Raw genomic sequence first — 25,594 nt, 5'->3', positions numbered from 1 at the left:
CTACTTAGGAGACAGAGATCAGAATTTTTCAGTTAGAAGCCAACCCAAATAGTTCGTGAGATCCTATCTCGAAAATACCCATCACAAAAAAGGTGGAGTGGCTCAAGGTGTAGGCCCTGAGTTCAAGCCCCAGCAGTGCTTGAACTGCTGGGGTAAACATGTAATGAAGAGCCTTAATGTGGTATCAAAAATAGATGTCCTATAATATTTTTATTATAGAATGGCCTATAGAAAAAGAATAAAACTTGCCTAGAATTAATCTCAGCTCCTGCATTTAGTAATATTTTGATGATGTTCACATAGCCACCAGAAGCAGCCAGACTTAGAGGGGTATAATCAGAAACATTCCTGTGCTCCTTATTTGCTCCTCGAGCTAACAACAGTTCCACCACCTGGAAAGAAAGTAAAGCAGTGTTTTTTCTTCTTACAGTAAGACAATTTTCAAGGTGTATATATTATAGCAAAAGAGGGGAAAGTTCTTCTTTCAGTCTCTGTACAAAATCAGTCTCAAATAATAGCACAGAAAGCCTCTCAAGTAAAGCCCATTTAGTAATCTAGATCTGGACTTCAAAGGTCATGAAAAGCTACTTTGGAAATTAATATTTATTTATACATGTAAATGTACTTACAATAATTTAAAACCCTTCAATCAGCAAGTAAATTTCTAAAGCTTAAAATAAAAGCTAACAGCTATCTTTTAAGTTTTATGAAATTTTTAAATATATTAACTGCTTACATCCTATGATTGATATTGTAATATGCCTGTAATTGTAGTACAATAACTCCTACTTAGTAATAGAATTTCTGGATGCCCAGTTTTCTAAAATATGGACAGTCCTTTCCCTAAAATGGTTGTACTATTTACACTCCCATCAACAGTGCATGAATTCTGGTTGCTCTACATTCTTGCTAACATCTGTTATGACCAGTCTTTAATTTTAGCCATTCTAGTGGGTAGGATATGCTGATATCCCTCTAGGTCTTAACTGCATTTCCCTAATAACGGGAATGTTTAACACTTATATAAATGCTTACTGGCCAGTCATACATCATAATGTACAAAACAATCCTTCGGCATAGGTACTAGTACTTAAGTCATTTTACAAACGAGGCATAGCAAAGTTAAGAAAGGCTCAAAATCATAGTCTTTATTCCTTTGCTCTTAGCCATTAATACACATTTCTCTTATATATCAGCCAAAACTTTACTTGTAGGAATAAAGTCATGTGTAATTTTAGATATGACTTGTGGGTTTTGTTTTTTGTTTTTTGCTTCAAAGCCAATAAAACTAGGTGACTTATTTAACAAGGGTATAAAAACAAAGCAAAATATGACATTAGGCAATTTTATTTTATTGAAGTCCCTTAAGCAATAAAGAACAAATCTCTAAGTCTCAAATTTCCACGTTCCATTTTGTAAACGAACAAACAAAAAAAGAAAAACAAGACTGGCTGGTTATCTTCTCAACAGGTAATAAACATTTAATATAAAATTTTTTATTATGATTTTATAGTAGACTGGCTTTCCAGGTTTTACTAATTGCTTCAAAATACTTACCTGTTCTAAGCAATAAAGTGTTTATAGGCAAAACTAGTAACCTGAAAAACTTCTACACCAGTTATAACCTCATCTGTTGCTTTTGTTGTTGTGCTGTATTTTGTTTTGCGATGCTGGGATGAAACCCAGGGCCTTACACATAGTAGGTAAGTGCTCTAACAATGAGCTATATCCCCAGTCACCTGTTGAATTTTCATAAAAATACACAATTCATAAAAGTTATGGAAGTTATGGAAGAAATCAACTTATTTCTTTGATAAATGCTGAAAATTTGCTAATATCTAAAGCAAGTATTATTTCAAGCTATATAATGTGACTGAAAATTTCACTTAAGGCAAAATTTTATTTTCACTGTATTTCAAAAGAGAATTACATTTCTATCTAATATTTTACTATAATGTTATTTAATTATAAACATACATTTTACCACTGTAATTCAACCAGGGATTGATAGTAATCTACTTTTTCTAACATAGTGGAAATAAAATTTATCAAATCAAGTAGTTTCCTTTAGAATATCTTACTTAGTATTTGGTGTATAATCCTTTTAATATATCCATTACCTCCACTGTGAATTACAGAAGAAAAAACTAACAAAGCCAGAAGGAATAAACGACACAATAGAAAAAGGTCCTTTGTTGTCAACTGTGCCATCTAATTACTCATCTGTAGCAACTACTTCAAAAGTAAAAGGGCAAAAATGACAGAAATGGGTCAAGGCAAAACCTACGCATACACACACATACTTCCATACTTCTTTATTATCATTAGGCTCCAATTCTTTTTTACTCTATAAGATAAAGGATCACTACCACGTAACTTCCCAGATTTACCATTCTTTTGCATAGGATTGTTGTACCGATTTTTTTTTAACTAGTTTATTTAAAACAAAAAACCTAATGAGTTCATAGAGTTCAATATAACCTGTTGTGCTAAGACTGGTAAAAGGGAAAGAGGCTGGTTTAAAATGCTCAAATACGTTATATTCCAACAGTTGACTGGTCAGAATAGCTTTAGATAGAACATTTTAGGAAGAATATTAACAATGAGTGGAATAACCAGGATAATGAAAGACTTGAAAAAATATATTCTAACTACTAAAAGAATATGTAACTAGAAACTTGTGTGCATGTGTTTAAAGAATACTGGGAAAATTTAGCAACTTCATAAAGGGAAAACAAAATAAAAGGATGATTTTTAAGCTGAAAAGAAAATTAATTTGGATGGTTCAGAGTGCTTTCTAAACCCAAGGCAGTAAATTCCCTCATTAAGAAGCTGTGAATCTATAGAGATAGGACAAATGGCATAGTAATTCATATAGACTCTATATGAATGAATGGATTTGGGGAAAAAAACAAAACAACAACAAAAAAGAAAAACCTAGGTTGAACAGCGAATTACTCATGGTCAGAACACAAGTGAGTGCAAGATTATAATTTCTTGGGCCTCCCTGATCAGCACCAGTTGTTCTAATTTGTAGGATAGGGAATGATGAATGAATATAGGTAAGTTCTGTTCATCAGGAGTTTACTAATCTGGTTGCCTCTTAGCCTAAATACAATTCACAAAGATTCCTATGGCAGGTACCACTTTAGATGAGCAGGATTCTAAATAAAGTATGATTTTTCTGGGAAGGTTAGCTTATACTAACACTCTGTCTTTTTGCTAGCAGTACAAACTGCCTGTGATAAATCTAAATATCAAACTATTGTTCCTACAGGAAAAGAAATTATGTGAATATGTATTTGCTAAACAGAAAGGAAAAAAATTACACTAAAAGGAAATGTTACCTCTTGTCTGCCCCCAGAACAAGCCAAGGATAGCGGTGTGTCTTTAGTTCTTTCTGACTGGGCTTCAATGTCTGCACCATTGTCCAGCAATATTTCCACAACGCCAACATGACCAGCTGTAGCAGCCAAGATGAGTGGAGTAAAACCTGGAGAAAAATAATGATTTTCTTATTACATCCTAAGCAAAGGAACAATATACTATTTTCCAATAAACCTAAGCACCAAAATAGTTAGTAAGTAACATTTCAAAATATGTATTTTTTTTCTCAAATACTGTAGGAAAAAAAATTAACAAAAGTAAGCTCTACCTTTCTTGTCTCGGTGCTCAATACTAGCTCCTCTTTCTAGCAGTGTTTGTACCAGTTCCTCATGGCCACCAGCACAGGCAAGCGTTAACGCAGTATCATGATTACTCTCCGTCTGTAAAAAAAAAAAAATTGGTAATTCTAATTAGCTTACTAGATGATTTTTAAATGATAATACTAAATACACCGAGATTATATACATGTAGCACTCTATTATACCAAGCAGCTGATTTTCTTTGGACAAGATCTTGTTTATATAGCACACACTGGCCTCAAAGCCAAGATCCTCTTGCAAGCCTCTCGAGTGCTAAGAGTATAGACGCATGCCACCATTCTGGGTTTATATCAAACATTTGAATGGTAAGGTTTATTGGTTTCTGCCCAACCCCATTTGTCATCAACCAGTGACTTTTTAAAGACTGAGTAATATTTGAAACTTACGGGCAATTTTTAAAGTAAAAACCAAGACAAAAAGTATAATTTTCAACTATGTGATTAACAGAAATTGTGTGGACTCACTTTTCAGGCCCTTAATGGAGTTAACAGAGACTAGATTTATTTTCCTATCTCAAGAAACTTAATAAAAAAGGATAGACTATTTTGAATGATGATGTTAAGACAGCTAGCGTTCCCCAAGGACAAGAGTTTCCAGGCTGCAATGTAGGGAGCAGGCACCCAGAGCCTGGCAGTCTCTCCTAAGTTAAGAAGACAGAGTTTTGACAGGTCAAGTAGAATTCACAGTGCAGATTACTGAAGGGAAGAGCATGGCAAAGAGCTCTCCTAAGTCTTCAGTTGACTTTTGATCATCATGTGCATAAGGAAATTATCAGAGGTCAGAAAAAGACCATAAGAAATTATCAAGCTGAACACCAAGAGATGGAACAAAGGCCCAGGAAGACTGGGGTCCTACTAGCCAAACTATAAACACCTTAAAAAAATGCAGGATATCACTCAGCAGATATCCTCTCAGCAGAGAGGCCAAATTAATTGTCTGGACCCACCTGATGAATCTGAAAAGCAAGCCTTGAAATGAAATTTTTTTCCAATTAACTCAGCTGTGCTTGAGAACAAAGTCCTCAAATGCTTAAAGGAACACACACTGTGCATTTTGAAAGACAACTGTAATTGAGACATGATAGTGTCTATACAGAATTTAATTTCTGTATGTGACCAATACTGGATTTATTGTGGTTGTCGGTTTCTAAATTTGTGCCGTCAAAAAAGATAACACTAGTGATCTTTGATTAGTAGGTCTTGAGATATGGCTAGTGCAACTAAAGGACTCAATTTTTTAATTTAATTAAAATAAATTTAATGACTAATAGTTACTTTTTTCAAATTAATGAAATCTAAATACAAAGTGTTTCTGATATAATCCAAATTGATTGAGATATACTTTTAACAAGCTGACAAATCTGGGACTGAGGGGGTTTCTGCAATGAGGGAATTTCATTGCTAAGCCAGGAAAGTCTCAGGACAACCAGGCTGACTTGATTTTTCTTACTACAGGTGTAACATGTACACCAAATTTTGAAGACCTCTAGTATGAAATAAAGTTATATGCTAAATAAAATATATTCTTACAACTCATTCCTTACATTTCTTATTTTTTAATGTGGCTCACTCTATATTCGTTTCTGTTTTTTTGAGGCTGGCCTGGAACTTGCGATCCTCCTGCTTCAGCCTCCTAAATGCTGGGTTTATAGGCACGTATTACCATGCCCTGATCATTTTTCCTATCAAAAAGTGCTTCTTTGTTTTTCACATATGTACCTCTATTATCAAACCAGTTTATGTATTCATCACTGTCACAGGACTAAAAATTCTTGGAGGTGATAAACATGTCTTATGTATGTTTGGATTCTCCACCTATATGGGATGCTTTGTCCAGGAAACATTAATTGATAGTGAAGTGGAATGAATGACAACAGCTATAAAAAATAATAGATTCAAAGAACAATACTAACAAATAAAGGACTATGATGATATATTTATTGTATTTCTATACAATGTTTACTTATGTAATAAATATGAAAGGAAAGGCATACCCTCCCCAGAGCATAAATAACTCTAAAAACCAAACTCCATCAAAATCGAGACAAAAGGCAAAATCAATAAAGAGTCAAGAAATAAGAAAAAGCCTACTAGTCAGTGATGAAGAGGGAGACCGCAAAAGCTGCTCTGCAGAAGAGGCTGGCAGAGAGCAGAGCTACTGACTGCAGAGATCAGGAATGGCCACAAGGGAGAGATGCACCAACTACAACAATGGAGAAGGAAGGACATGAAACTTAAATGAGTGACAGTTCTAATTGTGTTATAGTATCTGATCTTCATTTCAGGCTTATAAAAACAATTATTTTGTCTGATTTCACAGAAAAGGAGACAAAAGCTCAGAGAAAAAACTTTGTGATGGCCACACAGACTAGTAATTAGCAGAGGAGTTTTTAAAAATCAAGATTTTCTTCATAACAAAACCCTGCTCTCCCTACTACATCATAGAGCAGCCCGAAGGCAGTGCAGATAGAGGAAACTATAATGTCAAGTATATCTGCCTTCTCTCTTTTCTATGTGTATAGGCAATCTTCAGATGAATCAAGTTTATGAGGTTTTTAGAATTCTTTCAGGGTCTATAGGATAATTTATAAACGTCATGCCATCATAAATGTACAGAATTTGAAAAAATATAAGCAGGAAAAAATTTAGTGGATCAAAAAAATGTATTTTTCCCATACTATAAAACATACATTCAACTGGTTTATTAGATACCTTTTTTAGTTAAAGTACTCTGCCTCATATTCTTGAGTTCACAAAGTTAATATAGTTTCTCTCACTAGGAGCTTACTGATTACTGTACAGGGAAAATTTAAGTTCAAACTATGAGAAAAGTATAAACAATGTATTAAGAATCACAGAAAAAACATTTAAAACTTAAAAAGGACAGCTAGTCAAATTCCTCGAGGAACTGAAATTAAGAGTGAATAGATCTACATTTTTACATCAATGAGAAATTAAAGCAACTAGTATTTTAAAAGTCTTTTAAAGCACAAGAATTAAAAGAATAGAAAGTGAGCCTTCTACCACCCCAGCACACATCTACACAACAATTTCAAAATGTTATTACCCTGCTTTGCAATACATCAGTAAACTAACTGAAATAGAAATTTAACAATGACTGATAGGGTAAGAAAAAATCATCCAGGTTTATATTTAAAGTAGTTTCCATTTAGTCCATAATGTCATGCAATATACCAATATTTTAATGTTGTTGTTTGGACAGTAACAGAAGTTGTTACAAGGAACTCTGAATTATTAAAAATAGTAAATTTATATTCAATATGAAACTATTTTATAAGTCATCAACATGACTAATTCTGGAATAGTAGTTCTGAGCAAACAAAGAACTGCAAGATAGTTGGCAGTGTTGAAGGAAAAGACAATCCACCTCCCCACACACTTTTTTTTGATACTGGAGTTTGAACTCAGGATCTACACCTTGAGTCACTCCACCAGCCCTTTTTTGTGGTGGTCTCGAGAACTACTCGCCAGCAATCTTCCTGATCTCTGCCTCTTGAGTAGTTAAGATTACAGATATGAGCTACCAGTGCCCAGCTGAAAAAGACAACTTTTAATGAGTTCATACACCTGTTGAAAAAAAAAAAACATTTTTCTGGGAGGGGGGAAGGTTGGTTCTTGAGGTTTGAACTCAGGGTTTCACACTTGTATAAAGCAGGTGTTCTACCTCTTGAGCCACATCTCCAGACCTATTAATTACTCTCAGAGTGAATATATTACTATGAAAATGATTAGGACTCAAACAGTTGTATAGGCCTCCTAATCTTCAAAATCCTAATCATCTCTAGTCAGATCAAGTTGTATGCAAAATTAAGAAGTAGGAGAGTACTTTAGGGTATCTAATAAATGAGAATCATCAGTAAAATAAAATCTATTTGGAGCTAATTCATATGAACAAAGAGAATGCATGTATTTTTTTTTGAGATGGTATATCATGATGGAACTCAGACTGGCCTTGGGATTCTTCTGCCTTTAGTGATGGGGTATTTTGAAGTAGAATTTTTTTACTATTTTTGGGAGTCTTGGTAAGTAGCATAAGATGGACCTGAACTCACAATCATCTTGCATTCACTTCCCAAATGCTGGGGATTAAAGCATGAGACATCACTCCCAGTGCAAAGCAGAATGTCTTGATGCTACATATTAACAGCATACTATATATCATTGTTAATTTTTCCTGCACTCCTTAATTTCTCTTGCTAAATTACTGTATTGAAACTTGTCTTAGAATTGCAAAATCAACAGAAATAAAATATCCAAATGACATTAAAGATAAAACATAATTTCCTATGTTTTACAATAAAAGTCTTGATATGTGACAAATTTAATTTAGTATCTAACCTCTTTGATAGTTAACAATGAACATGTTAATTATTAAAAACTGGGGGAGGATATTGCGCAAGTACTTATTTTTTACATAGCTTTAAATTCAAGAATGTTGGAGAATGACAACAAGCAGTTCAGAAATACATCAAGAACCTTCAGTAAACTTTAACACACCATGAACAAATAGCTGGTTCTTTATTACATTTAACATCTATTAGATTCAACCAAATCCCACATGATCAAAAAATATTTAATTCAGTGGTCCAACCCTAATCTTTAAATCAGACTGTTAAACATAAAATCTCCCTTTCTCCCTCCCTGCACTCCTCCCTTCACCTTTGTGCTAGGGATCAAACCCAGGACTACATGCACGCTAATCACTGAGCTGTACTCACAGTACGAAAACCTGTACTTGAGATCCTCTTGCCTTAGCCTCCCAAGCGCTAAGTTTACAGGTATGCACCACCATGATTGGTGCCATGATTCTTAGTTTCTATATGTATAGTACCCAGAGTAAGCTATACCTTTCAATAAAAATAAAGATCAGAGTTATACTATCAAAATCTGTAATAAAACAGCACTCAAAATAGCCCCTCAAAGTATTATTTACTGATTTTTCCTAAAACAGATTTTGATAACAGCATAGTATATAGTACTAATCTTTAATAGGCTTGATTCAATAAAGCCATTGTAAGAGTAGGAGAACTTACACACAGGAAGTAATTTCTAGCTTTATAACACAGGTTTGAGAAACCTTACACAGAATGTGAACTCTTAGCATTCTTCAAGGTCCAGAAATTAAACATAGAATTCCAGCAATCCTTGTTAAGAATGTTAGTTTCTAGCTGGACATGGTGGCACACACCCGAAATCCCACCACCTTGAGTTTAGGCTAATTTGGGCTACACAGTAAATTCCAGACTATCCTGGGCTACATGTCACATGTAGACCCTGCTTCAAAGAGGAAACAAAACAAAACAAAAAATTAAAAATAACAAAAGAGTATTGTTAATTCCTGTCTAAAATGAACATCTAGGGCTAGCTAAGTGCTTCAAGCAGTAAGAGCACCTGCCTAGCAAGTATAAGGCCCTGAGTTCAAACCCCAGTGCTGCCAATAAATAAATAAAATAATATATTACTTAAAATGAACAAAAGGAATTTCAGTTTGACCACATTCCAAAATCATTAGTAAAAAAAATCGTTCTTTTGTTCTTCCTTAAGATTTGATATAAATATGGAAAGACGAAGGATACCCTTATGTAGTCTAATTTACCAATTTAATGTAACTCAATGTTCACACCTAAGTTAAAAATTTAAAAAAAACCAAACAAACATGGAATATAATGTAGTGAGGAAGGCTACAGATTCTAAAGCCTGTGTGACTGGTCATGAAAATTGGTTCCTGCATTAATTAGCTGTTGGATAAGATAGTTAATACACCTATGTCTCACTTTTCTCATCTTTAAAATGAGAATAATAACAGTGCCTACTTTCTTCATGGGGTTCTTAAAAAGATTATGTTAAAGATGCTAATGCAAGGTATTGAGCATCCCTAGCGTATAAATCTAAAGTTAGAAATTTTTTGAGTGCAACATTACGGCCGACAAGTTTTAGATTTTGGAGTATTTCAAATTTCAGGATGGAGAGGCTCAACTGGTACACTACAACAGAGTTTAGAGATTCATAATATAATATTTTGTATATATACCTATATATTTATATATATGAACCAAAATATTCATAATGTAAGAGCTAACAGAATTTTTAATTTTAGTAGCAAATTTTTTTTCACATGAATAGAAAAGGATCTTTTACCTTTATGACTTCTAGAACCTAACTGATCTGAAAACTAGTAATTTTTAAAAATGGTATCAAATATTAAGAGAAAAGGTGTGAACAATTTTATCTGAATGTTACTTTGTGTATTAATTCCACTGCAAGAATATCTAATGTCTACCTAATAAGCACTCACATAGAAAGTAGTTTAACTTAGGTTAGACTAACTCAACAAAACAGAAAACCTCAAGGTAGAAATTGGATAAAAAAGGAGGGATAAGGAGCTACATCAAATCTTTCCATGTAAGTAATTTATGGAGCTTCTCAGAAGTTATTTTATATAACAAAGACTGTCGGTTCAATGGGATAGTCAAGTAAAATCATCTCATCACTGTTACAATTAACTTCAAATTTAGCAAAATCACATCATACTTTTCCTATGCCTATTTTGTGTGAAAACATTTATAAAACAGAAGTATTTAGTTATGCTCATGGATCAAACTCTTGGTTGCCTCAAAGCAAAAAAAAAAAAAAAACCAAAAAACAAAAAACCTGGAGGGAATAATGTAAATTCAATCAATTCTACAATGCTATCAAGATGAATGTAAATAACTTTGGCTTAAAACATGAATGACACACACACACACACACACACACACACACACACACACACACACAAAGGAATACAGCATGGAAATGGTATCTTGCTGGGTCCAGGGGTGCCCCCATAATCCCAGCTACTCAGGATAAGGCCAGAGGACTGTGCGTTTCAGGCAGGCTTGGATAATACAGCAAGATCCTTTACCAAGAAAAAAAAAGTGGGTATTTGACAACAAACGAACTGAGTCTAGTTCCCAGTGCACAACTTCTCACCAAAATGAAGTGAATATAAGCAAAATCTCTTAGTACTTTACATAGTAAGAGATCTCATACAGTTGGAAGATTAGGTAATTTCTTAAAGTATTCCCTAATTATAAGTGCTCAAAAAAACAAAGTCAGCAATTATAAAAACAGACATTGGTAAACTTGTAAAACAAAGATACTAATGAACTTCTTTCTCACAATGTTAGCAAGAAATATTTTAATAAAAAGGAAAACTTAATTGGTTAGGAACACATGCCCTTAATAGGACACACGTATAACACATCCTAAAATTCAGGCTTATAAAAAGCTGATCACATATAAAACTAAGTTTTATAACATATACTCCCTTAATCCAAGTATTACTCAAAATATGAAAGGCATGTAAACTGCAAAATTTTCTCAGTTCTGAAGTCCATATACTAGTGATACCGTGTTCACTAGTCTCCTTAAGTTACCTCTTGACATTCAGGTTAAAACACATGCTATTGTCTCCAAACTCACCTTGCCTAAGATTTCATGTGAAACTAAGTTTTTAAAGAAATTATTTATTTAAGAGCTTTCAAGCTTTCTAACACTTACTGGTTTCTTTCTTTTTTTTTTTTTTTTTAATTCCCACACTCGTTTCTTCAGATAAAGAGATAAAAAGTGCTTCTAACCATGTCCCCATGGAATCCCTTATCTGCTAAACCTCACAGGTACACAGACACTACATATTTCATCAGCAAGATCAGAATTAAAAAAATTTAAATGTAACTGTATTAACATGTATGAAAATATCAAGCTCACAAAAGTTACAGCACTTTTCTTTCCTATGCAATCCATTACATATTTTAAAGTGAAACTTTATTTAAGGTATACTAACATAAACCTAATTTATTATTATAATAAAATACATTATACTCTTAGTTACTTCTTTTTGTATTCTTTTTGAATTCTGTAATAACCTTGGAATCAGACTATCACAAAATCATCAATAATCATCTACACTAGGTTTTCATTTTTTAAGCGTGAATTTTAATTTGTAACTTTGGCTCACATCTTTGACAAAACAGTCCAACATTTTAAATCACTGAAGGTCAGCATTTGTAATGATGGTTTGATTCCATTAAAAAGCTGTCTCTCCTAAATTTAGAGCTTACCTGTGCATCAATATCAATGGCAGGGTAGATAGGTAGCATGGCTGAAGGAGAGATGATAGGACTTGGAGTTGGAGTCTGAGGTTGAGAAATGGAAGCAGCGATACTGTGGGTAGGAGTGTTTGACATTGCAGATGCTCTTCCACTGACTGCTGTTGAACAAAATAATTGTACTTAATAAGGATGAACCATTGTTAGGTAACAGTATGAAATATTTATTAGAAAATATTAAAGAGTTTTAAAAACAAAAGTTCTATAAGGAAACTATCAGAACTCTAATAATTCATTTTTCTGGTTAATGTTGAGTGGACAACAATCCAAAATTATAATGTATATTGAGAGTAATTCATTTCCTAAATAATAATAATCCATCTGAAAGGCAAACTCCCCTCTTAATAAGTAATAAAACTTAATTCAAAACAACCTTCAAAACAAAAATATTTTATGTACTAAAACCAAATGCAAATGGAAATTATCTATTGTATTCCCGTAGTTACAAAAGGACTAAAGGGTAAAGTAATCAAGATCAAAAGGCAGAAAATGTATTTAATTACTTATAATTTCACACCTTATATTACAGAACTAATGAAAGTAATATCCTTGCTTGGGAGGGAAGATCCTTACAATTCAATTGTTTAAACACCTCCTGATGATTTACTAACTATGACGGAAAATAATAACCTTCTGCATTGTAGCCCTCAGTGTAACAGTTCTTCAAATGCAAAAATTTGATCCTCACTTAGAAATGGTATTTTTGGGGCAGCAAACTCAGGGCCTCATGCTAGGCAGACACTTTTACTGCTTGAGCCATTCCACCAGCCCAGAAATGTATTTGGTCACATGAAGAATTATTCCAAGGGAGGTAAAATGCTCAACAATCAATACCAGTATCACACTGAATTAATAAGTCAAAATTTAAAAATTAGGGTAGAAATGAATATATGGACACAATTATTCTTTCAATATGGATTCTTAGTTCTTCCATGTAATATTTTGCTGTGACATTATTTTCACTCAAAAATGTAACTTAAGTAATGACTAATTTAGGTTTATACTTGAGGTAAGAGAATGCTAGTGCTGGTGGCATAGGATACAATGAAGAATCAGCTGAGGATTCTTTATTCCCATAGTAACTCAATTCTTGAGTGAATATGTGAACAACATTTCTTTTCACCCTCTATTAATAATGGCATATTAAAGTATGGGCAATAATCTTTGAATGGTCAACAGGAGTGTGGATTAGTGTTACCAAAGTAGTAATCAACTATAGACAGAAAACAATGATATTCACAACTGGATCTGAAACCAGGCAAAAAAAAAGTTATGATCCTGCCAAAAATAAAACTGAAATTGATCTTGTAACAATTATAAGCATGATTGTCAATTAATTAATCTACTTTACATGAAATCCTTAGTTCAGGCACAAACATACACTATACATTATAGCAACACACATTCAATAATTATACATTTTTAAGTTTGCTAAAAAGTCAGAGGAAAAATGAAAGAGGGAACAAAACAAATCCTTAAGGATCCAGATCAAGAGAAATGGGCATGTACTAATTATTAAATTGATCATCTAATGACTTAGATATCATTACTCCATATTAATTTTATATTAAGAAAGCAATAAAGTAATTTAAATGTACATAGTTTAGATATAAATTCCAAAATCACATAAACTTTATAGCTTTAAATATAGATTCTACATTTCCTTTGAGTTGATTTTCACAAATGGAAACGCTAATTACAAAAAGTAGCTTAAATAGGATGAACACCAATCTATCCAAATCACTGCTCTTTATTCCATGATACTAAATGGGCGAAAATTTTTTAAGCTTTATATTAAATGATTAAGTTATAATTAACAATCCAAATGGAATTATTTCTTTTAAAGGAGTTCTCTTTTTTGATATATCTGCTTATTTTTTTTCCTCTTTTTTGGCAATACTGGGGTTTGGACTCAGGGCTTCATGCTTGCTAGAGGCAGGTACTCTACAACTTGAACCACTGAACCAGCTTTTCTGTGTGGGGTATTTGTAAGATAGGGTCTCGAACTATTTGCCCAGGCTGGCTTGGAATCATGGTCCTCCTGATCTGTCTCCTAAATAACTTAAGAGTACACTCCTGAGCCACTGGTGCCCAGCAAATTTGCTGTTTTTATCTCCTCTAAAAGGAAATAAGAGAAACAAACAAACAAGCAGTTCTCTTATTTCATTTCCTTTGGGATACCTATGAAACTTCTTTAATAAAACCAAGTATCTGCCCATCACTCATACATTCGTTATAGAGAAAAGTAACAAATGTAAATATATAAGCACCTGAAGGAACTCAGGAACAGAGTTTCCTATGTGGGACTTCTTTTTATGGTTAGGTTTAGAGAGGAAAACCACATGCTCAGAAAAGTTTTAACATCAGGAGAGGAGTAGGGGAACTTAAGAGCATAGCAAAGGCACATTGTTAAAACAGGTTTTCTCTATACTTGGTTTGTCAAGTATATAGACAAGGGAAGACTGGAGATTTTGGTCAGCTAAAATACTAGAGAAAAGGAAAGTAAATCTTACGGGAGGTCTAATGAATGGGGATCTAAGAAAGAGCAGAGGCTATTGCTGGAGGGAGGAAAAGAAGGGAGACTAATGAGGTTGTAATATATTAGAAACCCAAAGAAAGAAGTGGAAATAGTCATTACTCAACTAAAAGGACAAAAACTGTCACAGAAAAAGTTTAAAGAATGAGGCTGTGGTGGGGGTGGAGAGAGGGTGTGTATGTGTTTGTGTGTGTGTATATATTTGCAAATAAAAACATGTGATACTTAGGATGGGTGGATATTTTAAATTCTACTCTTTCTCCTGGCTATTTTTTCTCACATAAAGGAGCATAAGTATGTTTATAGTAGAACAAATATTTGTCATGCTTCTTTAAAAGTTATATACATTTTTAAAGATTTATATGGGAATATCTGGAACACAGATAGATATTTGGTGGGAGTCATATGAAATCAACAGAAAAGCTACTTTACAACATCTGGTAATTCTCAGCAGTATAAAAAATTGTATGACAAGCAAATCATTATTGAAAACTATGCCCAAGTACATCAAGTAAACTCTAGTATCGTATCAAAAAAAAAAAAAAATCCAACATTTATTGGTACAGAAAGCCCGTTCTTCATTTAAATGGATAAATTACACTTGATTCTATCCATCCTTTGGAAGTTTTGATTGACATAATAAAAAGAGCACTATTAAGATCTAAGTTAATGGCCATGGACATAGTATCAAATTTGGATTTCCATCTACTGTGATCCAGTTTTCACAGACTGTTTTAAAATCTTGCTATGATGACTGTAAATTCTACTCTTTCTCCTTCTGGCTATTTTTTCTCACATAAAGATGATTACCAATGATTTTCAAAGCTATAGGAAAATACTATACTCATCAATATAAGGAATCTTTACAGTACCTACTATTATTACTAGTATTTTTTTCTAATGTGGATATTTCATCCTTTTAGCAGAGATTTTCATTCCACGTTACTGCCGAGGTGATAGTAAATAAGGACTGGGAAGCTTTACAGCAATTTTTAACACTAGGTGCTTAGTTGAATATTTAAATCCTACACAACTTACTTTCTTTTATTCTTTAAAAAGATGAAACTCACATTATGTATAATCTCATCATAAATATGTAATGTTACGAAACATAGTTTTGCAATTAGAATAAGTCAAATCTTTTAAGTATCACTCAATTAATTAAAAGGGGGACTACATGAGAGGAAAACTGTCAAAATTTAACTATTTACTTCCTTTCCAAACTTCCTTCTTTAAAGAAGCAAATGATCTTTCTTGGCATAGCATTCATATGACCCTCTCAAAAATCTCATTCTACTACTTTATTACAGGATTCACAAAAAATTAGTATCCCAAACAAGAAGTATTAAAGCAACCCTCTAAAGTACTTCTTGGCAATGAAACTAATTATAATCAAATAAAATGTCTTTGGCTACACATTTAAAAATTGCCATTCCCATAATACAGTCAGAAAGAGACTATACAGTAACATTCACAGGGGATAAAATCACTGACATACAATAAAATCAAACTGTACTTGGGTTGGTACTTTATTAATATTGTAAAGGTGTTTAATTTTTTTGTTTATTTTTAAATATCCATCAGGTCTGAAGTCTGGTACATTAGGGCATAAAGTATTTTTGTTCACAAATAAGGTTCCTGATTGTCCTAATTTTATACTTCAACTTCTATCAATTTTCCAGTTTATTGGTGTAAATACAGAAGCAAAAAAGCCAAAATTCAATTTCAGTGTTCTCAACTTAAAAAGAAAAAGCAAAACAAAAGCAAAAATCAAACATCAACCCCACTACTGAAAAAAAACAAACAAACAAACAAACAAACAAACAAACCTAGATTCCCAGCCTACCCAGCAAGGTTCAGTCATTTGTATTGAACAAACTAATCTTTCATTTGACCTGTATCCATCTGAAAACTTCTTAGATTGAACTAGTATTTCTAAAAGTATACATGGGTGGAGTCCAAAAATAGTTCTCAAGTTGGGTAATGGCAAAAAACTCTGGCACACTCTTACTCGCCTTAATCAAATCATATTTGATACCTGCTCATAACAATATAAACCCACCTGCCATGATGTCATCCAGCGTGTCATTGAGGGTCTGAGCAGGGCTGGCTACCATTAACCCTTGTTGTGTTTCTGTCAGAATTCCTTGCCCCAGCCCTGCCAACTGTGCTTGGCCCAGTACTGGCTGTCCAACTATCACTCCTTGCAGTTCTGTAAGATTTGCGATGGACCCTGGAGGCAAGGGACCTGCCGCCAGAGGCAAAGCTTGAGGCATCGCCAGAGGCTGGATTGGTGCAAAACCCATCTGAGCAGCAGTCTGCTGGGGTTCATCTTTAAGCAAAACAGGATCCACTTGCTGTAACCGTGCATAATCTCCCTCGGAAAGCTGTTCTCCAACCCCAACAGGAGTTAGTAGTCCCAGGTGTTGGCAAGACTGTTGCTGTTGCTGCTGAAGTTGAATTCTTTGAGCTTTAACCTCTAGGTACTGCTTTTTAAGCTGCTGCTGAGTTTTCAGTTGCAACTCTCGTTCTACTTTCTGTAGTTCCTCCAGAATCTTTTGTTTCTTCTGAATTTGTTCCTCCCTCGTTTTGTTCAGCTCCTCAATCTTCTCCTTGGTAAGTTGGTCAGCATGAGCCAGTTCCAAGGACTGCAGCTGTGCATTCTTTTCTATGGCTTCTTTTATCCTCTGTTCCAGTTCTGTTAACTTTCCCTGAGCCTCTTCTACAATGCTCTCTGGAGACTGATTGGTGATGTAACCCTGTACATCCTGGCTGTTTGCTGGCAAATGGCTGCTGGACTTTTGTTTAGAAGCAGCTGTGTGAAAAAGAAACCCCCTCAGAAGTGCACATGAATGGCATCCTCATTACAGAGTTACTGTTGGGAGGTTTAGTGCCAACAGTTATGCACCAAATTATCATATCCATAGAAGGTGAAAATGCACTTTTAAATAAAAGTTAATAACAAATCCACCTTCTTTTCTCATAAATATAAAATGTATGTATTTTATGTGCATTAGAGTAATCTTTGAAAATTAATTTCAGAATTAAAAAAAACTACATGGCTAAAATTAAACAGAGGGATGCAGGTTTGTGATATCTCAGTGGTGCAATTAAAGTAAAATCTAAGGCTATGTGTAGCTATTTCATATGGTTATAAAGATGTAAAAACTCACCATAAGAACAGAAAAATAATGCTAAATTATTAAGGTATAGAGAAAACTTAGACCTCTAAGTCAAGATTTTTCCACATTTAATAGTCTCTGTCTTTTAAACACACACACATACATACAAAGAGTGCCCAACCCACTGAGAAGTACCAAGAAATTAAAATCCAACTGAAATATGTCTTTGTTGGGGTCTACCATCTTCAAGATTGATAAAGGAAAGATATAAATTCACATATTCACACAGCTACCTGTCCAATAGAGTGGGATTCTGTTTCCCTGGAAGAAAAGATGCTGGACTACGCCATCCTCTGTATCTTCTGACAGCCAGGTGAATAGACTGGCTACAGTTTTAGCAACCAATTGAAAAAGGTACCAAGGCTCTAGGTTGGTAGTAGTGACTGAAAAGAGTTGGTGGAGATACTTAGCATTTTTGTTGGTAAACAAATATAGGTAGCCAAAACGAAAATATAAAAACTGTATTGGTTCTTCAGGTAAAACTTCTAAAAAGCAAAACATATTCAAACGGGTAGGTGTAATGTCTAGGGACATAGATTAAGAACATGCATGATATAACATCCACAAGCCAATATGGACCTCAGAATTCTAGAGAAATAAACAAGTATATCTGAAGTAACTTTAAATTATCGGTTAAGTAAAGGTATTCCAGATATAAAATCTATGTTAAACCAGTTATTTAAGATTTTTAATATTTGATCCAACTTGTTAATCTTTATGCCTTATACCACTACAAAGATTTAAGTAAATAATGTACAAAACTATCACCCAACTATACCCAGCTTAACATGAATAAAAATTTCTAGTTAATAGAGAAGATCATGGACAAATAAGCTTCCATCAAAAAAAATGAACATCTGAATTTCTTCTGCTAATAATTCTAATTCGAGCACAGCTGAGTGCTATTAACTATCTTCTCTCCAAATAATATGCTTTTCTCATTGGTTAAAAAAACTCTTTAATTATTTCAATCCAGTAACATTTCTGGGTTCTTTTCTTTTTTTCTTGGTGTGGAAAAATAATTTTCAACAGCTACTCTTTTTGTAATGTTACTTTCACCTGGACAACATGTAAGAAACAGTCTTTAGAAAAATAACTGACCTTTATTCCTGATGGGAAGAGTAGTGGCAACATTGGCAGGTGGCTTGTCAGGCTCCTGAGGTGGGACAACCATGGGCAGTGCTTGAACTGGTACGCGAGGTGCCTAAGACAAAGGACACTACTTGATTATTTCTTCTTTTCCTACACAAGTCCATTAACTAATATGCTAAATAAGTTACAGAGAATTATTAATATACATATATGCATATGTGTGTGTTTGTGTGTGTGTATTTATTTACTTATTTATTTGCTGTACTGGGGTTTCAACTCAGGGCCTTGTGCTTGCCAGGCATTCTACCACTTGAGCCACACCTCCAGTACAACTTAATAAAAAATATTGTTAGAATGCCATTTCATACAATAACACATTACCTAAAATCTACTGACATCAAATTATTTTCCTTGATATGCCTTCCTCCCCTGCCAAGACCCACGAATGCTAATCATGCACTCTACCACTGAGTTACAGCCTCAAGCCCCCTTGACTTTTTAAAAAATAGGCTTTCCATTAAAAAGTTCTTACTCTGACTGTAAAGAAGGCAAAATTGTACCCACCTAGAAATATGAGTATTATATCAGATGTTCATTAACCCTAACAAGTAAATTGCTATAAAGAGAGCTGTATTATAAGAGAGGGATATTATAAAAAAAAAAAAGGTCAATCTATAAGCAAAAGAAGGTAAGGTACAGAGAATATAAAATCTTTAGTTTTGAATCTTACCCTATTTAAATCGTGGGATGGGGGGGTTAACTGAGTGACATCAGGTGGAGGGGCTGAGAGCAAGTTATTAGGATAGTCTAAAAGATAGCAAACAACACTTGTATGGCCACCTTTTGCTGCTTCTATCAACATAGTTGAGCCATCCTAAATGAATAAATGTAGAAAAATGAGAAAAAAAAAGTTAGTTCACAGAATCATTCAAAAACACAATTCTAAAATCACGGATTTAGTGAAGAACACTCCTCTAATGAGACAGAAAACAAATCAACACTCAGAATGCAACCGTACATGTAACTTATATAGGGTATTTGTGAGGTTCAAGAATAAAGAATTAAATCACAATTCTACTTGAAACACTTCAGTTACATACTTTTAAACGGTGGGTGGGGTCTGCCCCATGAGCCAAAAGTAGTTCCACCACTGCCAGATGACCCCCTGCACAAGCCAGGGACAGTACAGTATGGTCATTATTAGCAGTGGTTCTATTCACGTTTGCTCCTAAAAGAGGTAAGACAAGGAAAAATCACATTAGTAGAGTGTTTTTGCTTCAAATGCTTATGGCAATTTTAAAAACCATAAAGAGTGAGAGAACAGTACCGTGAAGCCTCACATTCCCATCACCCAGCTTCAGTGATTGTTAACATAGGGCAATCTTACTGCACATATACTCACATCAGTTCTCCTCTCCCATCTTGAATTATTCTAAAGCAAATCCCAGACAAATGTGATATAATTCTGTTTATAAATATTTCAGTATGCACCAGTAAAAGATAATGATAAAATTAAAAGTACACATTACTCCTAATGCCAATCACTGTATTAAAAATTTGTAAAATGCAAAATTTCATTTACAAATTCTTTGGTATAAAAGATGAATAAAAATCTGTAAAAATAAACTAACTTGCATTTTATGGTCTAAATACATAAAGAAGTATCAAGGACTACAAAGCAAGAATAATACCACCTTTTTCTTTTCAAATTAAGAAGTTTCAGAGAATGAAAGCAGGTATGTTTTCTCCTCAGATATAAATCTATCCCCGATTTGGGTAACTGTGCTAGGTAATGAGACAAAGGGAAATAAAATGGCAGAAAGAAGCTGAAATTAATCTCAACCTATGAGAGGGGATGGTAATTATGTATATATTCCATTCTTGAAAATATTTTTATATACATAATAAATGCCTGAAACAATTTGACCAAAAAGTTATTTCTGATTTTATCTAAACAATAACAAATGTGTAGTTTAGTATTTTTGATAAAAAATATTATATATTACCTTTTAAAATTTACATATGGTCATATATAATTCTTACATCAAATCAAGTATTTAGTCACCTGTAGTTAAGAATATGAATAATTCTTCATAAAAAACTATTTTAATAGAGTTTATGTAGTGAATTCCTAACAAGTAATTTAAAGTTAGTACTAACGTACTATTCTATTTGGGTCATTAAGTCTTTTGACATTCAACCTAGAATTACCAAGAATAAAAATCCTCATGCATTTTGCCATATTTATCATGTCTTAACTTTAAACATGTTTTGTGCTGCATTTACAACCATCTCCCTAAGAAAATATAAAGTAAAGATGTGGCACCACAAGTTTTTCAGTGGCAGAAAAATAAAAGTCCATGTTTCAAGATAATACTGTATTACGTAAAAAGGAGAGACTATCTAAACATTCAAAGGTTTATAAAGAAATTTTTATACAACTATTCCTCATCAAGGGTGCTACTTTGTATGAAAACTATTCTGTGGAGTACAGAGTGGTTACCAACTGTTTACTTGTGAAATGTTAGTAACATGTGTCCTCACTGTGTATTATACTCTAAACTGCTCTTCTTCAACTCTCAACCTCTAAATCCTTTGGGTAAGAATAGACATCTTTGAGGGAAAAAAAATTCACCTTTACTAATTAAGAATTGAACAGTACAAACATGACCGGCTCTTGCAGCTTTCATTAAAGGAGTTCTTCCACCTTCAGATTCATGCTCCTGTGGGAAAAAAAAAGATTTAATTGATACAATTGGTAAAGGACAATTACTCTTCTTCATGAAAAACAAAACAGAAGAACTGAACCTAAACCTATTAAATAGCATGCCCTGAACAAATTTAAGACATATATTTTTTAAATTAAAAAAAAATCTCAAATTAGAAACATATTCTACAGAAATCATTTAAATGTGGAGTTGCCAGGCTCAGTGGTGAGTACCTGTAATCCCTACTACTTGGGAAGCTGAGGCAGGAGGATCACAAGTTCAATATAATGAACCATGCCTCAAAAAAAAAAAAAAAAAAAGTCACGTGATGGTGACACCTATATCTAAAATGATCTGATAATTTCTCTGTCTCTACGAAAAGAACTGTGGAACTTGAATACTGTGTATGGTACTCTAATTCAGGAAGAAGAAGAGGAAGAGGAAGAAGAGGAAGAGAAAGAAGAGGAAGAGGAGAAAGAAGGAAGAAGAAAGAAGACAACTAGCAATAGCTTCATCCATTTCATGCAACGAACAGCTGTCGGTTTATCATTTTCTTCTCTTCATAATGTTCCTATTTTTCTCTTTTACATTATATAAAAATAACAAAACTAATGATAATTGGCTAAAACCATGAACTATAAGATATCATTAGCACTTGCTCGGGATTCAGAAAAAGATAGAGAATCTATTGTGATTGCTAGGCAACTATGGACCATATGGGAGAAACCTGTTCAAAATTATGTATGTATGTATGTGTGTGTGTGTGTATATATATATATATATATATATATAAACTTCAATTTTTCAACATTCACATATGATGAAAAATTTGATTGCTCTCTGAAGCCATTCCCTAGGTTGTTGATACTGCCATAGCAAGTACTAATCGTTACGTTGCTACGTGTTTCATAGCCACTTTGGTAAAAACGTTGAAAACACAGTTCCTGCACCAAAGAAATTCAAAGTCTAACAAGAGTTGTACTAGCACACGCAGAGCTAAACAAGGCCGTAACAACAATGAAATTCAACCCTATCTTTTCATAAATGAGAAAAGAAACATTAAATGCATTATCAAGTTTATGAAACTAATTACTACAAAAGCCTATTACTGCTTGCATGTGAGCTTCTGTCATAAACTATGATCTTCTACAATAGATTATATTTCTTGCTTAATCACAGAAACTTAGTCCCATGGAAATATGCCTACATTTTAAATAAAAACCACGTTTGGATTTCTCTCCTAGTATTCCACAGGCTAAACTGGAAGACTAGCTATTCTCCCTATACCTATGTGCTTCAAGCTTTCCTACTTCTCAGACTGTACTCATGCATTTTTCCATCGGGAGCACCTCTTTTGAGAAAACATCGCCATCTCTACCTTTCTAAACCACACCCAGCCTAAGACATAGTATCTCAAATAATTGCTTTACCTCTTTGAGTTTCTTTACTCTCTGCATTTTCGCTGTCACACCTTTTTATAATCTATCATTCAATGATATTAGTATCTATTTTACCCTCTTTTATTTAGTTACAGACTACTTCGGGGAAAGGATTATTTCTATCAAATAGGTTTTAATACTCGCCAATTTATTTCCTATGCTAAACAGGAATGCCTTCAAACAACACTTGCCTTTTTATACCAAAACAGAAAAACTTCTAAAAATATTTAAGTAAATACCTTAAGAAAAATTCATTTGTAGTAACACCTCTAACACATTAGTTTCCTTTCCCATTTGGGGATAAGGCTAGTGGATTGAACAGCACTACTAAAAATGGAAACAAGAATAGAAACTGAACAGTGTAGGAAAAAAAAAAATCTGACTACATGATATAAAAGAATGGCAAAAAACCCAAAGTAATATTAGAAGTAAAGAAATATCTTTTATCTAGAATCTATACAGAGTTTAAATTAATTTCTTGTCTTACTTTTAAACATTAAGATTTAAAAAGTGAGACTGGAAATATAGCTTGGTGCATGTACAAGGCCCTGAGTTAGATTCCCAGCACCACAAGCAAATAAAAATAACAACAACAAAAGGCTTAAAAAGAGACAAAGCTTACCAGATCTGCTCCTGCCTGAAGTAAGACATCTGCTACATCAGTATGACCATTTTCACAGGCATATGTTAGTGCTGTATCTCCTGTTGCTGTTGTTGCATGAACATTAGCTCCTATGGCAGTGTTAAGAAAACAATATATACTTACCAAAAGAACTGTAAAGATATAAATGAACTTAAGACATTTCTTCTACATGACCTGTATCTCCTCAAATTAGACAAAATAACCTTATCTGTTCTGAGAAACAAAGAATATTGTCAGCATCTTTAAAAAAAAAGAAAAAAAATTAAGACTCTCACAAATTAAAACTGTTTGAAATTAAAAGCTACAGAAGCTTCCTATAACGGATAAATGATTCGGAATACACATAAATGTGTTCCACACTTTTTTTTTTCCAACACAGTGTAACATAAAATAAAAATATTTGCAATCTGACATTTTTACTTAAAAAATAATTCACAAAATTTCTCTCAAATGTAAAAATGCATACCTGCAGCTAGTAAGTATTTAACTAATTCCAAATGACCTTCTTGAGCAGCTTCCATTAAAGGAGTAGAACACCCAAGTTCTATATCAGCTCCCGCCTTAATGAGAAAGTCTGCCACTTCCAAAAAGCCTCCACAGCAAGCCAGAGTCAAGGCAGTTTCTTGAGTTTCTTCAGTTTGTGCATTGATATTTGCTCCTAAAATAAAGATTCTAATTAAAGAGAGTTCATTAACTTACTCCAGATATAAGCAAAACACGACTGTTTCATAATAAACAATATCTCAGAAATGAACATGTATACTAAATAACAGTGTCTCTTCCCTACTCCTAGGCAGTTAAAAATAAACTACTATAGCCACGCCCACAAGTCCGTATTTGGTGTACACAGCTGGAATACTATGTTTAGCTAGAAGGTACAAGTCACATGATAAAAGGACTCAGCAAAATAACTTGTATTCCCTCTTTATAAGGATTCACAAAAGATAGTAAAAATCAATGGTGATAATAGCAGCTAACATTTAAGAAGCTCTTACTATTTACCAGCCAATATTCTAACAACTTTACAAATGATATAGGCATTATTATCAGTTCTGTTTCATAGCTGAAGAATTGAGGCTAATTATTGTGCCCAAGATCGCAACATTACCATTATCACAGCTAACACTTAACATGTACTACATGACAAGAGAACTTAACACACACACACATATAAACACAACCTTAGAGATGAGAAAAATGAGACACAGAGGGTTAGAAAAGTTACAAAACTAACATGCAGTGGAATTTTGATTAAATTAAAACCTAAGAAATCTGCTCCAAAAATCTGCTCCTGTACTTTTAAAATTCTAGGTAATATTACCTCTAAATAAAAACAAGTAAATTGTCATTCCTCTTAAGCTTGACCAGATTCTATTTTATAAGGTGAATTTTACTACTAATAGGAAAATAATATCAGACTACAAATACAGAGATGGGAAATTACTTCTAAACTTCAGATATTTTAGTGCAGTAAATTGTGCTACTTTTCCCAAAAGAGAAGTTCCCTATGTTCTCTCAACATATCAAGAGAAAAGGTGAATCTCATACCCTCAACTCATAAGCCTATGCCAATCCCAGTTCTAGTTTTTTATTCACGTAACATATGAATCTCAACATTCTATATTAAAGAGGTCTATTTGATTTTAAACGTGTATAAGCCATTTTTAAGGCCATTACTTTGGGTACCAAAATTTAATTACCAATCTTCTAGAGAGGTGAAATATTGATATTAAATTTTATAAAATTATATTCTTGTATTTTACACATTTATCATTTAGTGTCTTGACTGATAAGTTTACCTTGCCCTAGAAGTAATGCCACCATTTCTTCATGTCCTTCCCGAGCTGCTTCCATCAAAGGTGTGTAACCTTCATCATTAACCTCTTCCAGGCTAGCTCCTCTTTCAATAAGTAAAGCTGCGAGTTCCACATGCCCACCACATGCAGCCAAAGTCAATGGTGACTCAAATGAATCAGCAGGCATGTTCACCTGGGCACCGCTGTCAAGAAGTAACCTAGCTACTTCAACATGACCATCCTAATCATAATTAAAAAAAAAAATTAAATCACCATTAAAAATGTTTAAAATTTTTGAAGATTTCTCACTACACAATGAAG

At 33.5% G+C, this 25,594-nt stretch overlaps 1 protein-coding gene across 6 annotated transcripts in view; it reads right to left on the bottom strand.

Moving 5' to 3' along the window:
• Positions 1–25,594, bottom strand: part of Ankrd17 (ankyrin repeat domain 17) — a 153,435-nt gene that overhangs the window by 49,043 nt on the left and 78,798 nt on the right. For 3 of the 6 annotated variants that reach the window (XM_020157111.2, XM_020157112.2, XM_074042026.1), the window contains exons 8-19: positions 25,277–25,514; positions 23,944–24,135; positions 23,457–23,566; positions 21,323–21,410; positions 19,788–19,915; positions 19,418–19,561; positions 18,697–18,799; positions 16,476–17,228; positions 11,830–11,978; positions 3,656–3,767; positions 3,348–3,493; positions 250–392 (exon numbers count right to left, since the gene is read on the bottom strand). In XM_020157111.2, coding sequence (XP_020012700.1) covers positions 250–392; positions 3,348–3,493; positions 3,656–3,767; positions 11,830–11,978; positions 16,476–17,228; positions 18,697–18,799; positions 19,418–19,561; positions 19,788–19,915; positions 21,323–21,410; positions 23,457–23,566; positions 23,944–24,135; positions 25,277–25,514 — 2,306 coding nt within the window. The remainder of the gene's footprint in view (positions 1–249; positions 393–3,347; positions 3,494–3,655; positions 3,768–11,829; positions 11,979–16,475; positions 17,229–18,696; positions 18,800–19,417; positions 19,562–19,787; positions 19,916–21,322; positions 21,411–23,456; positions 23,567–23,943; positions 24,136–25,276; positions 25,515–25,594) is intronic. The other 3 variants (XM_020157113.2, XM_020157116.2, XM_020157117.2) reach the window with 3 other exon arrangements.

Source organism: Castor canadensis, chromosome 9 (assembly GCF_047511655.1).
Source record: "Castor canadensis chromosome 9, mCasCan1.hap1v2, whole genome shotgun sequence".
NCBI classification, from domain to species: domain Eukaryota; kingdom Metazoa; phylum Chordata; class Mammalia; order Rodentia; family Castoridae; genus Castor; species Castor canadensis.
The sequence above is the reverse complement of the archived record's forward strand: the minus strand, read 5'-3'. Positions and strand labels throughout refer to the sequence as shown.